This window comes from Nasonia vitripennis, chromosome 4, assembly GCF_009193385.2.
Source record: "Nasonia vitripennis strain AsymCx chromosome 4, Nvit_psr_1.1, whole genome shotgun sequence".
Lineage (NCBI taxonomy): Eukaryota > Metazoa > Arthropoda > Insecta > Hymenoptera > Pteromalidae > Nasonia > Nasonia vitripennis.
In genome coordinates, this window is record NC_045760.1 from 31,530,095 (window position 1) to 31,546,934 (window position 16,840).

At 46.6% G+C, this 16,840-nt stretch overlaps 1 protein-coding gene across 8 annotated transcripts in view; it reads right to left on the reverse strand.

The window, feature by feature from the left end:
• LOC100119433 (nucleolysin TIAR) overlaps positions 1–16,840 on the reverse strand; it is a 404,341-nt gene that overhangs the window by 43,731 nt on the left and 343,770 nt on the right. For all 8 annotated transcript variants that reach the window (XM_031930727.1, XM_032599808.1, XM_008216417.3 and 5 more), the window contains 2 exons: positions 16,329–16,404; positions 5,893–5,995 (listed from right to left, as the gene is read on the reverse strand). In XM_031930727.1, coding sequence (XP_031786587.1) covers positions 5,893–5,995; positions 16,329–16,404 — 179 coding nt within the window. The remainder of the gene's footprint in view (positions 1–5,892; positions 5,996–16,328; positions 16,405–16,840) is intronic.

Sequence of the window (16,840 nt, forward strand, 5' to 3'; positions counted from 1 at the left end):
GAGAGAGAGAGAGAGAGAGAGAGAGAGAGAGAGAGAGAGAGAGAGAGAGAGAGATCCCAGACGATTCCAACATAGGGGCGACGCCGCCGCCGCCGCCGCCGCATTACCAACTTTCGGCATTAAGCTCCGGCCGGTAGTAGTACTTGCCGGTGCCGAGGCGGCTCTAGCATGCCAGCAATCGCATTTTTGCGCCGGCGTTGCGCCGGGGGCCGAAGTTAACTAATTGCCGGCGTTCGTAAAATATTGACCCAGTTGCCCGGAAACTTCGGGGCTCAGTCAAATTAAACGCGTACGTGCGCGAAAACGAGCGTTGCTCTCGCTGCACCGCGCGCGCATTCGTTTCGGCCGTACGAGAGAGATAGGGGGACAGGTGATATCGGAGCTTTTACGTATTACGGGCTATCGAGCGCGATTTGTCTGGGATTTTCGTTTTGCGGCAGAGTCGGGTGGCTTTGATGGCTCCAGCGGAGCTTGCGCAAGTTTGCGCGATTAAGGTGATTATGCAATTTTTTGTGTACAAACACACAGGCGCAAGCGCTCATTCGTCGAAACTTTATACTACGCAAGTTTCCCCGGAAACGTCTTCTAGGAAGCGTATAAAATTTGAAATATGAAAATTACCCAGCGAGAGCGATCAATTTGAGTGGAGGTGAAACTGGACCAAAGTAATTAAACAATTATCGATTCTCGGTCGTAAATTACGTCGACGGGGAAAATCGGCACTGATATTACCTTCCGCTGTGTTGGTCGCTCGCCTCTCTTTTTCTTCCTCCTCTCCTTCCTTTTAATATAATTTCAGCGACTTATATTTTTGAGCCCCGACATTTTTCAGGATAACAGCGCAGCAGAAACATGTTTTAGATCCGCCTCGTTTGTCACCCTGATCGAAAACTATCTATTCCGAGATTCCGAAATAATGTAACGTTTCGCCCGCGGTAATCCTCGTTTCTCTTGAATTTCAAACTTGACTGTATCACTCCTGTCAGACCGAGTTAGCGCTTGCAACATTGATTAGGGACATCGATTTGGCGCTCATGAATAATTAAAAAGAAATCCACCCCTCGTCTTTTTTTCGGCAGATTAAAAGGTGTCCGACTCCTCGCGCAATAAGTCGAACTCACCCACACTGCACCTCTCACACGTCCCCGCAGAGGCGGAAGAAGAAGAAGAAGTACGCGCATACCGTGCGTGACCGTAATTTTTTATTCGAGCGAATTTGACAGCGAAGCGTAATCTCGAGGGAAAAGGGGCGCGCGCTATATAAGATCATCCTTCAAACGAACGGTCGGGCGTATAGAGTATGTGTGTGTGTGTGCCCGGCAACGAGAAAACTCAGCGCCCTCGTAACTGCTGCTGCTGCTCTGACCTCCTTTTTTTCAGTCTCTCGCGTGCGAGTGAGGATAGCTCGGACACGGGAGAGAAGAGAGAGAAGGTATACAGGTGCAGCAGCAGCGGTATAGTCCGTTTGAAAAACGCGCGCTCGCAGAGAGTTTGTTTTCTATACGCCGGTTGTTCCTCTTTGCCGGCGGGGGCGGAATTCGGCGTATGGCATTTTTTGAACGCCTGATTGAAAACGAGCTGGAGAGAGAAGAAGCTGGCAATTTCGCGGTAATGCGCGGTTGATTACAAGCTTTCCGACTGCTACAAAGAGGCTGCTGCTGTACTTTTTAGCGGAAAGTTTTTTCACAATTAAACCGCCGCCCCGTGTGTGTGCGTACACTTTGCGCGTGCGCTTTTTTAATTATTCACTAAAGGCGTAATTATAAAAGAGGCGGCTTATTAAAATTTCATCCGTGAGGAGTAGCCCTCTGAAAGAGCGATACACGTGAAAATTAAATTGTCAAGCACACAAAAGCAGGTGGAACGTTTGGTTTATAATTAAAACGTTTTCCAAATTCTTCCCTCTTTTCGTGCCGTCCGCTAAATTGACTACCCTTCTAGTAGCCCGTGTACCACCCGTGAGCTTTCCGCTCTCGAAACATCGAGTCAACGGGCAATTTATGGCCGATTTTTTGAAATCCATCGCGCGATAAACTGCGTGAAAGTGGACCGCGCGAATATGATGCTAAAGCCAAAAAGAGAGTTAGTTCCCTGGAAGGGAGAGCGGCAGTAGAAAAAGCTCCGCAAGCTTGGCAGCCGCAGTCGCGCCCCGGGAATTTTCGAAAGACTGCCAACGGAGATATACCCTCGGCTCTTCTCTCCTTCTTCTTCCTCTTCTTCTGCTACTGCTACTACCACTACTGCTGCGAAAGCTCGGAAAAACGTCTTCTGCTAGTTCGTATCCTTAAATCGAGAGACCGCGAAAGGTTCGCCATATTTTTTCCGCTCGCGCGCGGATCTGCGCCGGTGAAATATCGCGCCGGGCGGAAATCCTGTAAAAAGGAGCAGCCACTATACTGCAGCTCCAGACTCAAAATGTACCGGAGACGTATACATGTACACACGCTGCGTGATCCCTTATTTATATCGGGGATTTTTTCGAAAAATGTATATCGCTTCTGTGTTGTTTCTTGTTAATTTCAAGAGAGCGTTCACAAAGCAGCTCATTTCGGATTTATGATTCTCGGATAGAGAAAAAAGGTTCAGGTTGGCAAGAGCCGATATCTCGCGGTACCGATTCGAAACTTTCGTCTTCTTGGCTTCTTATGCTCTCAGTCGAATTCGGACGCGGGGATTCCCTTGCTCTCTGGTATCTCTCGCGAGCTCGTAAAAAAGCCGGGAGATAGAGAACCGCGAATGTAAAAAAGTCCGCGAAAAGTTTCGGGGAAAACTTCGGGAGAAGAGTCTATATACATATACACAGGGAGAGCAGAAGCCGGTACAGTGGTTGCAGCAGACCTTTTGAAAAATTGAGCCGCATAAAATATTAAGCCTTCCGCGCCGGCTTCTCTCTCTCTCTCTCTCTCTCTCTCTCTCTCTCTCTCTCTCTCGCGTGCGCGGTACATTTCTCTCTCGCGACGCGCCGAACGATTCAACATTGTGTCCCGCCGAGGTAAACTATTTTGAATTTTAAATGACCCGCGCTCGCTGTGTCTCTCTTTTTCCTCTCCGAGTAATGCCGAAAAAACGAAAGGCTCTCTTTCCCCGGCCCTCTCTCCACTGCTGCTTCGGTTCGATCCGATCGACAGAGAGAAGGGAAAATTTGAGTTACCGGTGAAATGCGATTCGGAAACCTAATGCGCAGCTCGAGAGAGAGTGTTTTCGGATTTTTCCTCGAGCGAAGCTGCTCCGCTCTCTCTCTCTCTCTCTCTCTCTCTCTCTCTCTCTCTCTCGAAATGAAATCGCATGCAAATTCGAGAAAGCTGATAAGAATGCTAATAAAAGCCACACTCGAAAAATCTACATGCGCGCGCGGGGCCTAATGAAATGCGGGCTAAAACAATTACGCTGACAGAGGAGACGGGGAAAATTCTTCGAGACCCGCCACTTAAAATTCTGCTGCTGCTTCCCTCCGCTGCAAACGCGCGCCTCGATTAATTAGCTATCACACAGATGAAGTTTCTATTGAACTTGCCAAAAAGCGGTAGCAGCGCGGCCGAGGGCGCAATAAAGCGTCTTAATAAAATCTCGGGCATTAATTAAAAGGGCGAAGAGGGGGGTGTGGCGAATCACGGCAAGTTTTCGATCCTAAGTGGGTAAAATTGAAGGAGAAAAGCGAGCGCTAAAGACGCGGTCGATTCCGAGACCCGTTACCCCCTATACTACTACACTCGCTCTCTCCGAGTTGGTCTATGCAAATGTGTGCTGCTGCTGGCCGACGCCTGACTTACACGGAAGCCCCCGACGTCTTGGGCCACGAGAAAGAGGGACTTTCGAGCTTCCTCTCTGTGTCTCCTTTTTCTCCGACCTTTTTTAGATTTTATTCTAATGTTTTTCTCCCACAGCCTTACTTGCGGGCCACTTTTTTGTCCGCTGGAGTTTTCAAAATTAAAAATTGTAATTCGAGTCGTTAGAGTGGCAAAGTTCGCCGGCCGGGATAATTGTAAAACAAAGACTTTTTTCTTCGACTTTCACGAGCGAGATTATTATACGTCCACAAGGGAGTATCGATAAAAAAATTAAAACTCGAGACGGAGTGGCTTATCCCGCACTACCGAAGTGAAATTTTCCTTAAGTATTACGCATTTCGAAATTCATGATCCTTCTCCAAGTTTCAACGATTCCAGATACCCACGTGTTTTTCGAACTTTTACATCCGAGCTTGTAAAGCAAGTTGTAATTCAGTTTGAGAAAATTACACGCTGTCTTTTTTTTTACAGCCATTGATTTCACCCTACCTCAAAAAGCTCTCTCTTTTTCGCGGACGCAAGTGAAAAAGTTCGGCCTTCGTTTCCTGCGCGACGAATACTAATTAAAGACTTGCGGAATGAAATTAGTTAGTCAGCGTGAGGGTGTCTCGGAGACGGGGTCAGCGAAGGGTGCGCTCGAGAGCCGCTTATGATAATATAATAATACCTCCTCTCCTCTCTCTCTTCTTCACGGAGGAGCTGCAGCTTCAAGCTCATTATGCGTATATAGTTCATAACTTCAATTGGATTCCTGCTTACCGCGACGACGGAGACTGGAATTCGTCCTGACCGAGTGTCTGGCGTCACTTTTAATCCCGGCCGATGGGGATAAGCGTAGGCTCTGCTCTCGTCTTGATAAATATCGGCGAATAACTTCGATCCCTTGTCAGGTGAATCAGCGACTACTCCCGGGAGTACACGAAAAGTCGACTCTCTTGCGCGAAGAAAATCTGGGCATGAATTTCCCAGTCTCTTTTAAATCTTCCCCGCGCTGCCCGGCCTCGTATAATAACGAATGCGAGAGCAGCGAAGGGAGAGGAAGATCTAGCTCGTAAATAAATGGCTCTCGACTCTCTCTCCGCGCGAATAACCTTTTCATACGCGCGCGTCGTACCTGCCCGCGCGCGCGTCTTACCGCCCCCGGCCTTTATCTACTGCCACAATTCACTTTTATAAAACGCTGATCTCGCTAACTAAATCCGGCGCCCGGCAGTTACTAATTCACGCGCGCTTTTACTTCGCTCTGAATTTTATCCGCGAGAAAGGAAAGTTGTGTGTGTGTTTTTCGACACGCGACACAAGGGATCGAATCGCTGAATTTATTTCTCCGCCCGGCATCAGGGAATAATAAATGCTGCAAAGCTCGGAACAAGGTTAACACCGTCATATTTTCGCTTCCGTATACGCGAGCTCTCAGACGATAGCACCAGCGGAGAAAAGACGAAGAAGAAGCTGTTCGAGTCAACAGTGCGCGCTGCTGCTGCTGTCTCTCTGTAATCCTCTTCTCTCTTTCTCGCCGTCGCGGGAAAACTTAGGTAAGAAAGCCAGCGGCGGAAGGAAGAAACCTACTTGTCGCGCGCGAGCTCTTGAAGATCATAAGGCACGTCTCTGACCTTGGGATTCGCGCTGACGTCGCTGCCCTTGTAAAGCGGAGACGCATCTTTGCAATTTAATCCTTTGATGCTCTTGCGCGGGCGGGGGAGAAATGCGCGCGATTGTGTGTCTGCTTTTTTGCCGCTTATACGCGGAGAGGATATCGAGGTTGCCCCCGATTGATTTATCTCTCGGATAGAGCTGATGTTTAAAGTGTGTCCCCGCCCCGAAAAGTGTGTGGAAACGTAATCATCCAAGTATACTAAGAAGCGAAAAATTATCTGACAGAGAAACAGTAGATAGTCGAATGTATACTTATATATTGTAACGTAAGAAAACGTACAACAGAGAGCGCGCAGGATGAGTATAGTATATGATACACACTTTAAGAGACTACGAGAAACACGACAAAAAGAAAATGAAAAAAAAAAATAAAAAAAAAATAAACGAACACAGTCAGTATACGACAACGAGAGGATCGTAGAAATGGAGAAAGTTCAAGACGACTCACCCTCGGACTTGGGCGCCGGCGGCTTGCGGGTCGCCCAGTTCGTCCGGATGCTCCTGCTGCCCAGCCACTGTCCGTTCATGGCGCCAATGGCGCTTTCCGCTTCCTGAAACACAACAAAGTACATTTTAATTCATAAATAATCAACTGAAAATTTATTTTTACAATTTTTTGCCTCAACGGAGCGATTAAGCTCCTTAAATTCCCAACACTCCAAAGGGTGTGCGAGCGCGCGCCATCGCGAAACAAAAGTGATTTAAAGGTCGGGCGTCTGGCTCGAGCAAGGGCTACACACACACACACACACCAGTGTGCCAAAGAGAGAAGGAGGTAGAGAGAGAGAGAGAGAGAGAGAGAGAGAGAGAGAGAGAGAGAGAGAGAAAGAGATCGAATTGCGCGGAACATAAAACGGGCGGAGCGCGAGCCGGACGAAACGACCGGTTTCTCGAGCTGGTCAGTCCGGAGGTCGTGGAACTTTTTGGGGCGGATACCCCCGGAAGGAGAGAGCGGGTGAGAGCAAAAGACAGGCTTGGACGAATTTACTCGCGCCGCTCTCTGTTCTACTCGCGAAGAATTTCTCGAGATTTTATGCTGATTGGAACGCGCGGAATTTTTTCTTCCCTTCGAAAAATTCAATCGGATCGTTGCTATTACCCTATCCCCGGCGAGTAATGGGACGAGATAAGCAGAATACAAGCGGTGATAAATATACGTTGTGCATGGGGATGACGGCGGCAGCTAGGAAAATTTCGAGCGGCTCTGGAACAAAGGAGCGGTGAGAAAAGCAAAAAGACGAGGGTCGCGGCGGAGAGTAAAAAGAAGCGCGAAACAATGAGCCCACCCTGTGTGGCATATGGCGAAGAAATGAAAGAAGGGGTGAATTAATAAAACGGAATATTCTTCCTTCTCCTTTCATCGAAATTCCTCTTATTTTCGCGCGAAATATTGATTAATATCGGGGCCGTAAAAAGCAGAATCGAAATACAGCTCCGCACGCGAATGTGGAGCAAAAGAACGATAGCCCAGATAGCAAAAGAAGAAGAAGAAGAAAAGGAAGAGGGCGGAGAGAGGAGAAGTGCAGTCGTCCAGCACGGCGACTCGAATATCTGAAATGAGATCGCATGACCGGGGCATAAAAAAACGGAGCGACGCTCGCGCGCGATTAGGCCAGTCCGGAAGGCTTGTATCTTTCGAGTTCTCACCCTTTGTCTCGTTTGTACGACGATTGACGCGTGTGCTCTTAATTTTTTTGTTTCAGAGTCGCCGAATGCTCCATTCGCGGGGGGTAAAAATATTCGGCCGATGTAATACACGTACTTTTTGGAAAAAGGGGGCATATGAATAATACGAGTTTTCGAACGGCGAATTGGGGGATATGAATTGCAAAGCGTCGTCGCGGGGTTGTTTTTAGGATTTAAAATATTCCCCGATACACGAGAGAGAGCCTGCGGTGAATAGTGAAATTTATGATTTTTGAATAATGCGTGCGGCGTTATTTTGAATAAAGTTGATACGTTGGTGCGGAGCGCGTTAATATTAATTCGATTACATTATCTTGGCGAATGCAAATGTTGGTAGGAGAAGTGGAGCGTTCGTTTATGAAAAATTCAATTAAAGCGCAACGCGTTAGAAGCTCTCTTGAATATAAAAATACGCGAATGTACAGATATAATTAAAGCGTTAAATGGAGTTGAATAAGCACACAGCTCACGGATAATTAATCGAGCAGTCGGAATAATCGAATAAATCCCGCAAATCCAGAGTACTGCAAACTCTTACACGCGTCGCGGCCATTACCGATTCAGTAGCACGTTAAACGCGCTCAAAACGAAAGCTCCTAAACATTAAAAGCACATTCCAGCGCCACAAATCACTCTCTAGTCGGCACAATCGAATCGCGCTAATTACGCGGCGGCGTCGAGAGAGCACCTCTCTTCGGGAAATCATCGCAATCCGTCTCTCGGCTGGAAAAATACCTCGACGGAGAAAGGCCGCCTTTGGCAATATGGACTGCGCTCTCGAGCGCGGATTTGTCTAATCCTACCGGCTGCTATAGGGCGAGAGCGTGATTAAGTGCACGATCATTTATTCGTCGATTCCGGCTCTCTCTCTCTCGCTCTCTCTTCCCGCGGGATCTCTCCGGCGTAACGAGCGACCACAGTCGCGATCACGGCGTCGACGAGCAAAAAATTGCTATTACGAGAGCGGCTGAGGGAGAGTGAGCTAGTCGTTTACAGGGCGGGCACTTTCCACCCTGAGAGAGAAGGGATGTGTGCTCTGTCTTTCTTTCTTGGTATATATCCCATCGGCCCTCTCCTTATCTCTCTCTCTCTCTCTCTCTCTCTCTCTCTCTCTCTCTCTCTCTCTCTATCTCTCTCTCTCTCTCTCACTCTTTTGATCTTGATTTTTTCCGCGAGCAGATCCTGGCACAGTATAGGTGACCCCCATTATCATTCGTTTTTTCTCTCCCGCGAGCAGGAGAGGAAGAGGGATATATCTGGTCTCGAGCTTTTTCCAGATAGAGATTTTTTGCCCGATTTCGCGGGGGCTGCTTCTGAGGGCTTGTATTATTCCCACCGCTCTGTGTGCTGCCTCGACTTCGCATCATGAATGGCAGCGATAAATATCAAAGCGGCGAAAATAATTAACCGTGCGCACTGCAAAAATTGTAAACCCATAGCCCTAAATCTCTTCTTTCACTTCTCCCCGACACGAAGCCACCCTGAAACAAGTCATCCACCTCGAATTTCACCCCCCAAAAGCTCGCCCGCATCCCGCAAGCTTCTTATATTCTCTCCGAAAACCCGTATAGAGCGAGAGAGTATATAGAAACGGCTGAAACGTGATGAATGGATCGCGGCGCGAGTTCGCGCGCGAGCATTGCGCTTCGTGATCGAGACCCATAAATTTCGGGGGTGCGTGCACGGGCCCGTTATGAGGACGGCGCGACGATGATGATGATGATTTCTTTCGATGCCGATGACTAACGAAAGCTCTACCGTTACTACGAAATGTGTGCGTGATAAATGAAGTTTGCGGGGAGAGATCGATTTTTCAGGGGATGCTGGGCTTGTACGGTTTTTTTTCTTGTAAATAATAAAGTTTGCAAATGGCGTTACCGCCGACGACGATTTATTTCATGTAAAAATCTCGAGGCGACGTTATTTCGGATTTCGAGTACTTTGAATAACGCTTTTTACGTGTCGAATGAGTCGAGCGTGAATTCGACTAAGAGGCTTGCGAAATATTTCAAACGCGCGACGTCTAATGGAGCTACATACGTTATTCGTCGTATATCCAGCTCTATATCTGTAAACAGCGAGCGACGACTTATCGCGCAATAAATAGAGTAATGCGCAGATGGAGGAAATTAAAAGAAAAGAAATTAATAGATCGACAACTGCATCACGATATTTACAACCTTGAAATTCAAGTAGAGGATCATTGAAGCCCGATAAAATCAGTTGAAAAGGTCATCTCTATTCATTGGACAATAATGATGCGCGATAAGTGGTGTCAAGTAGTGAGAACCGCAGAGAGTCAGTGCGTATTTAGTTTCCAACTCGAGTAGACCATGGCTTCGAATGTCGCTAAAATGACGCTGAAAGTGTGTTGTTTGTTAATTGTGCTAATTATGGCCTGTTCTGTGTGCGTTAGCGAAGGTAAATTCTGTCTATTTTTCGATATATCGATTAGAAATTACGTGTTTTGTTATATTCATTATATTGCCGTTGTGTTGCAGGTCGAATGATAGCCGGACAGTGCAAAGAGTCGTGGAAAAAGTACTGCGAAGATCAGTGCCAAGGCAAGCGCTTCCTCTGTCTCCACGTCGTGCACAACCCGTCAGAACCCTACTGTACTTGTACTCAATTGTTGTATTGAAAATAACGCCGATGATGGAAAAAGATCGTTACTTAATATTAAGCTGACGTAATTTAGAAAGGTGAACAATAGATTATGTAAATAACTCGAAGAAATATATGAAACTTTAAAATTATGCAATAAAACTAACAAACGCTGTGCAATCGATGTTGAGGCGCTTAAAAAATTGAACCGCACTCCTCGCCTCTCGTTATGAAGTTAAAAAGCTCAATATTGACACCTCTATCAAATTAAATTCTTCCACCGCATTAAAATCGCTCGAAACGAAAATAAAAAACAGCCGCGGAAGTACAATCGCTGCAAATTAGAAACAAGCCATAAACGCTACTCGTACAATCTCGCGGATAAACATCCAGTCTCCCGAACGTGTAATGAATTTTTCCGGCGACGAGTTCGGTAAACAAGCGCTACTGTGACGGCGCAAACAGCCGAATAAATTAAAGCTCGGCCAAGTATATACACGTGCCGACATCTGCTAACCCGTGGCACAGCCACGAGAGAATAAACGCAAGGAAAGAGAGAGAGATGTAGAGATTCGCGAAGGAGAGCCGGATATCCAGCGCAAGAAAATCCTGCGAATTTTCCGTTACAAGGATTTTGGAAATTTTCCAGGAGAGGATTGATTTTACGCAAAATGGCCGCTCGTTTGGGCGAATGCTCTGGCCGGCAATAAAGTATTTCCGATTCGAATTTCCATTTCCCGCTGCAGAGACGTGCAGGCTAACGGTATGTGTACGCGAAAAGGAGACGCCTAATCTTGGCTATCTCTCTGACCGAGCCGAGCTTCCGAACGATGCTGAACACGCGAAAATAAAGGTGTGTGTGTGCGCTTGCGCGGTTGGACCGGGGCTCTTTACGACGTCGAGAGCTTTGCGCCACGGCTATTCAGCTCGACTTACGTACGATATCGCGCTTGTTATATAACTTATCGAGCGATTTGCATTATTAATTTTCAATATTTTATCCCAGTTTCGAATTCTGGAAATCATTAGCAGGCATCTAGTTCGAAACAACGGCCACAAGCGGCTATTAAATCCGTGCCACATTAGTAAAACATACCTCGGCGCACTTTGCAAATTCTCTCGCGCACGCGAGCCGTCTCCATCGTCTTTGGAAAAAAAGCTCGTAACTATATACACCGAGTGGATCGAGCAAATAAAATAACGCAGCTCGTGTGTGACACACAAAAGCTCGGCGAAACAGGGTCGCGACGCATCGACTCGTTTGCAAAACTTTCGTTCGGCCACGTAAGCGACCCATAGCCATGACTTAGTAATGCGCGTATAAAGCCTCGATCTATACACACACACACGTGCATACACAGCTCTGCTAAATGAGTTGGTGAACGCGTAAAACACGTGGATTTCGTTCAATTTTTCGGGGCACGAAAGCTCATTTGCGTTTTAATGTCGACGGAGATACCGATCAAAGCTTAGAGATGAGTTTTACGCTCGGCTCTTTGAAATTCATAACCGATAATGGCGCGTTGTTTTTCCCGGGGAAAATAATTCACGGCCTGATGGGTGATCAAAGAATTCAGAATTTCGCGCGCCAAAGTTCCGAATGTTTAAAAATAAAAAGCTCGCTTGTTCGATCGCGAACAGAAAGCTTCAATTAATTCGCGAATCTCTTCCTCCTTGCGCCATCAAAGCGAACGTCTAATTAACACAAAATCTATATACGGACAAAAAGAAGCATAGCGGAATTTTTCGGCGAATTAAATATCAAATGATCAAGGCGGAAGACCGAATAATTTAATTATAAAGCCTTCATCTCAATTATGAAGCTCGCGCGCGCGAGTAACCTTTTCAGAATGTTAAGTAGAGAAAGAGCCGCGGCTGCGGGTTTGCCCAGCAGCGCGAAATTCAACATCCAAGGATCGAAAGGTGAAATTTCCTCGCGATAGAGAAATTAATTAACTGCGTTCCTATCGACGAGAGAGCGAATACTCGGAGGCAGTATATTCGAAGCTCGATAGAGAAGACGGGAAGGAAAAATTTGCCGGAGAGGCTCGTGTGTGTGCGGGATTTGGAGAGTTTATAACGATTCCGGCAAACAAATGCCCGTTTGAGAAGAAACGAAAGGCGACTATACAAAGGATTAATCAAAGTTCCTGGGTTATTCGGCGCGTGTGCGTTTATTGTTTGATTATAATCAATCTATTGTCGAATTCTCGTATTATTATTAGCTTACAACCATTAGGCTCGCATTGTGCATTCAATGTTTGCAATAGAACCGCAGGTATAATTACATTAGCGCATACAGCACAATCAATCCCCAAATCACGCACAGCCCAAAATAATATACTTTCGCGGCGCATAATTTCAATCCCCAGATCGGCAATATACAGCGGCTCAACCGAAATTCCGTCTGCTCAATAGCAGCCGGCCAAAGAGTCGTCGGCCCTCGTTGCGCAGGTATATATACGCATGTATAGATAAAGAGCAAACGAGAGGGAGAGAGAGAGAGAGAGAGAGAGAGAGAGAGAGAGAGAGAGAGAGAGAGAAGGCCTCGACTGCAACAACTACGTTGGCTTTGGGCTCCAGCCGTTAATGGCATTCGGTAACGAATTTGCGCGCAGGCGAACTTTGTGAAATAGTGCACCGTACGCGCAGCGGCAGTGGCGGCGGTGTTTGGTGACAGGAGCGTATTGATGTTACAGGGGTGTAAATATCGATGTGCATTAAACATCGGTTTTAATCGACGCGTGCCCGCTCTCTCGCGAGTTTCTCTCTCCGCATAGCGCCATATACAGTACACTCGTCGTTCCACAAGGCCTTTGAGGGCTTCGTCGCGCCGTGATTTACCGGCGTGTGATGCAGCTGCGCGCATGTGCCGCCGTCGTTGCCACGTCTATATGCAGCTATATGTGTGTATGTGTATGTATTGCGATGCCCACTTGTCGTTTGTTGATTGACGCGGAGTATCACTGTTGCTCTGCGGTGGTGTTCGCTTTTTTTTTCGCCAGCGTGATAACTTTGAGCTTGCAGAGCTTTTTTTCACACACAGAGGGAAAGGCGCTGCCCTCGGAAATTAGGTCAGATAAATACTGGCGAATGCAGGCGAATGATTTTCTTATGAAAAATTTACACGCGGGGAGATCGATTGGTATACACGGATGTTTATTATTCTCCGGGTGTCGAGCTTTGAAACTTTTCGAGAGGAAAGCTGTTTCTCTCTCGGGTCAAGGTTTCGGCGGGAAATTCAAAATAAACAGTCGGAGCCAACAACCAATCGGAATCCTCCGCAGCGTGTGCAAACTGATGCTCCAAGCACGGGCACAGGGGAGAATAATGCCGATTTCGAAGATAACGACGAAATAGTCGAGTAAAGTCGGCTCTCTCTCTCTCTCTCCCTCTCTCCGCGTTCGCCTATCTATCTAAACTATCTATCTATCTGTCTCACTCTTGCGCGCTATAGAGGCAGAGAGCGAGGCCCCGTCGTCTGTTTTAATGCCCGATCGATCTGGAAAGCGGTGGGAAGCCGGCATTTTCCTCCACCGAGATTACTATTGCCCGAGTATAAATTTTCCCAGATGTCACCGAGTACGCGTTGCACACTCGCTTCTCTCTCTCTGCTGCACATGCGTATACTATACTGCAGCCGAGCAATCCTTTCTGGCACGCGCGCATACGTGTATTATACACATTTACGTGTGTGTGTGTGTGTGAGAGAGAGAAATTTAAAAAAAAAACATAGAGCACAACCACAAGGATCAAGCAGTAATAGCGTGAGCGGGCTCAGTAAGCCCATTCTAGCTTAGGTGACACGCTGCTATATATACACTCGGCGCTTGGATTGTAATGAAGGAAACAAGAAAAATGGTCATGCGCCAGCTAGCTTCGCTAGCCAGAAACTAAGGAGACGGAATGTTCGAGCGGCGGGAGGGGGGGGGGGGGGGGGGCAGTCCAAAAACTGTTTTATTGTACTACTACTGTTGCTTTATCGAGTGTTTTAAAAACCAATCGAACATAACCTCAAAATATCGAATCCATATCTTCGAAAAAAAAGATATCAAGACCACAAATTATCTTTCAGCTACAGCACACAGTCAAAACAGCAGGCGAAATATAATCCACGCGCGCATTCATCGCCAACGAGACAAATGCTCTCAGTCCTCTCAAGCCACAGAGGCGCGGTTGCTCGGAAAATTCGCGTGCGTACAGCGCGGCATCCCTCCGCTATAACTTCCTCCCTTAACGAGCGGGAGAGTCGTCGCCGGAAACGCGGATCTAAATTGCGACGCTGACCGCGCGCTGCTCGGCACTTCCGCCCGCCGAATGGCCGGCTTCCTGCGCTCGCTTTTCTTCGCGTCGCGCTCGCGATCGATGCGCACCCTCCCCCCCCCCTCCTCTCGTACATGCGCGCTCTCACCGCGAGCACGTGCTTTCCTTTTCGAGCTCTTTCTCGAGTATGTGTCTGTGTTTTTTCTCTCCCTCTCGCGGTTTTGACGTTTTACGCGATCGTCGCCACTCGTAAATCTCTCCCGCTCGCGCACGCGGAGAGTAATTATTTATCTATCGTTTCCTGACGCGGAGGAAGGCTTTTTTCTGACGGCTTGTTTCCGGCTCCGGAGTGTGCCCCTAGGTAGAGAGAGTTTTTAAGTGATTGCTCGCTCGTTCTCTACTTCTGTACACTGCTGAGTAAGCGGCGATTGTTGACGAAAGTAATTGGCTCTCGTAATATCGGCGGAGACTCAATTACGATGCAAATTCTGTTTATGAAGTCTGCAGAGGGTAATTTTCGAATTGCTCAGCGACGAGATAATTTAAATTCCGATTTTGTAACGGGCGTTACAGAGGCGTAATTGCCTGATGCGAGTAACCTGATTTTATATTCAGCGAAAATTCCCCAGTCGTCTATTCGCATTAAAAGAGCGAAATTTACGTCAAAATACTTCACGATCTACGGATATACGACCCTTCGAAAATCCCATCGAGAATTCTACCTCCTCTTCGGCGAACGAGTAGAAATAGAGTTGAAAAAAGGCAGGAGAGGAACGGACGACATCCGCGAAACACGAGCGAATTCTGTCTCTCGCCAATTTGATTATACCCTTCACACTTGTAACGAGACGTCGCTCGCGGGAGAGAAAGGGAGAAAGTTGAAAAGACAGACGACGTCAGCGGCAGAGCGAATCGCTGAAAAATGAAGCCGAAACGACAAACCGCGAGAGCTCTTTGGAGCTCCGAGCGTCTGGAATTGTAAGTATTTTTATGTAACACGCGAACGATTTTCGCGTTTTTCGTACCTATTAATAGGGACTAAAGTGACTCTTTTTTGACCGGCGGGCAAAAAAGTTATTTTAGCGAGCAATAAAAACCTTTATTGCCCGCATATTCAAACAGCGGGCAATAATGGCCTTTATTGCCCGCTAAAAAGTCTTTTATTGCCCACAAATTTTTTTTTGTAATTTAAAAAAAAAGTTGATTTTGATAAATTTGCATTATTTATTATTAAATAAAAAATGTACAAACTGTTATGTTCTTGAACAATATATAATTTATAACTAAATATAAATTAACATTGTCGAAATTTTTTATTTTTTTCATTAAAACCCTTCACATAATACTTTATTTCATTTTTTTCCAATTTTCTCATTATAAATTCGGTACTGTTAAAATCAATTATTTATTTACAAAAAAAACAAAAATGAATTTGACTTTTATATAATGTTTGAACAAGACAAGAGCACGGTTGCCGTGTCAAAAAATAGTCACATCAGTCACTCTTAACACGTACGAAAAAACGCGAAAATACGTCCGCGCGTTACATAAAATATGGTGTGCACCAAGGGCTAAGTGGGCTTTTTGGCCTCGTGGATTTTGCAGTACTCGTCTGCGGCTCGTACTGCAAAATCCACACTCGGCCTAAAAAAGCCCACTTTACGCCCTTGGTACACAATATACTATTACAGCCTCGAAGAAAAAATCCATCTAATTTTTTTTTCACGTATAATACACAAACGTGCAGCTGAAAACAAACTAATAAAAGCCTTCTTTCCCAAAGTCTAGTGGGCTCATATGAGCCTAAGCGTACACGACAATGGGATTCAGCGCGCAACGACGGCTCGAATCCCCTCGACCTGACGCCACACGGCGTCAGCGGCCCGCTTTATTGAATGATATTCGTTTTAATATCGGTGGCGGCAGCGAGGGAGAGAGGCTTCGGCTTTGTGGGGCGGGATTTTTGCATCGTTCCCGGGATTTTCGTGGGGTTAGACGCGACGCTCTCACTCTCCTATATGCGCATGTATGTAACGCGGATTTTTGCATAAAACATCCCGCGAGCGCAATCGCCTGGGACTAAGTGACGCGTGGATAAGGGGAGGAAAGAGAGAGATAGAGAGAGAGAGAGAGAGAGAGAGAGAGAATTGAAATTTTGATTCGGGGAATGTAGATTGTGTTATTATTCGAGGAGTTTTTTCGCGAGTGCCGAGAGGCGACGGGTAAATATTATTGATTGGGAGTGAATGCCGCCCTCGGTTGTTTGGTTTAAATAGAGTGCTGGGCTTTAAGTGGATATTTTTAATACGTTTGTTAGGATTGAGTACTTACCGCTTTCTTTACAAAAGAGACGAAACCATAGCCTTTGGATTTCATAGTCTGTGGGTCCCTCACGACCCTGCAGTCCCTGTAACAGAAAGCGAGCAGCTGTTTAGAATATCTCTAAGAGAATTACAAAAAAATTTAATTATATGAGCAAGATGTCCTTAACGATTCATAAACTTTCCGCGGCCGTAGCATTCATCAATGAATAGTCCATAAATTCCTTAGCGCGACGCACAGCAGACTATAGCCGCAACAGTTAGAAGCGCATATTTTTATTCCGCGCGGTGCAGCGGTGGCCGTTAAAAGCCGAATAAAAATCGAGTCTCCCCTTGAAATTTTCAAGCGACATTTCACTCCCATCCTTAAAAATCGAGAGCGTTAAGAAACGTAAAATTTCCCAGAGCCCACACTCCTCTCTCCACACTCATAAAAGCGAGCTTTACGACACGGAACGTTTTCGCGCAGGAGTTACGGAACGATAAAACGTCCTCGGCGGCAGCGGCGGGGTCAGGACGACA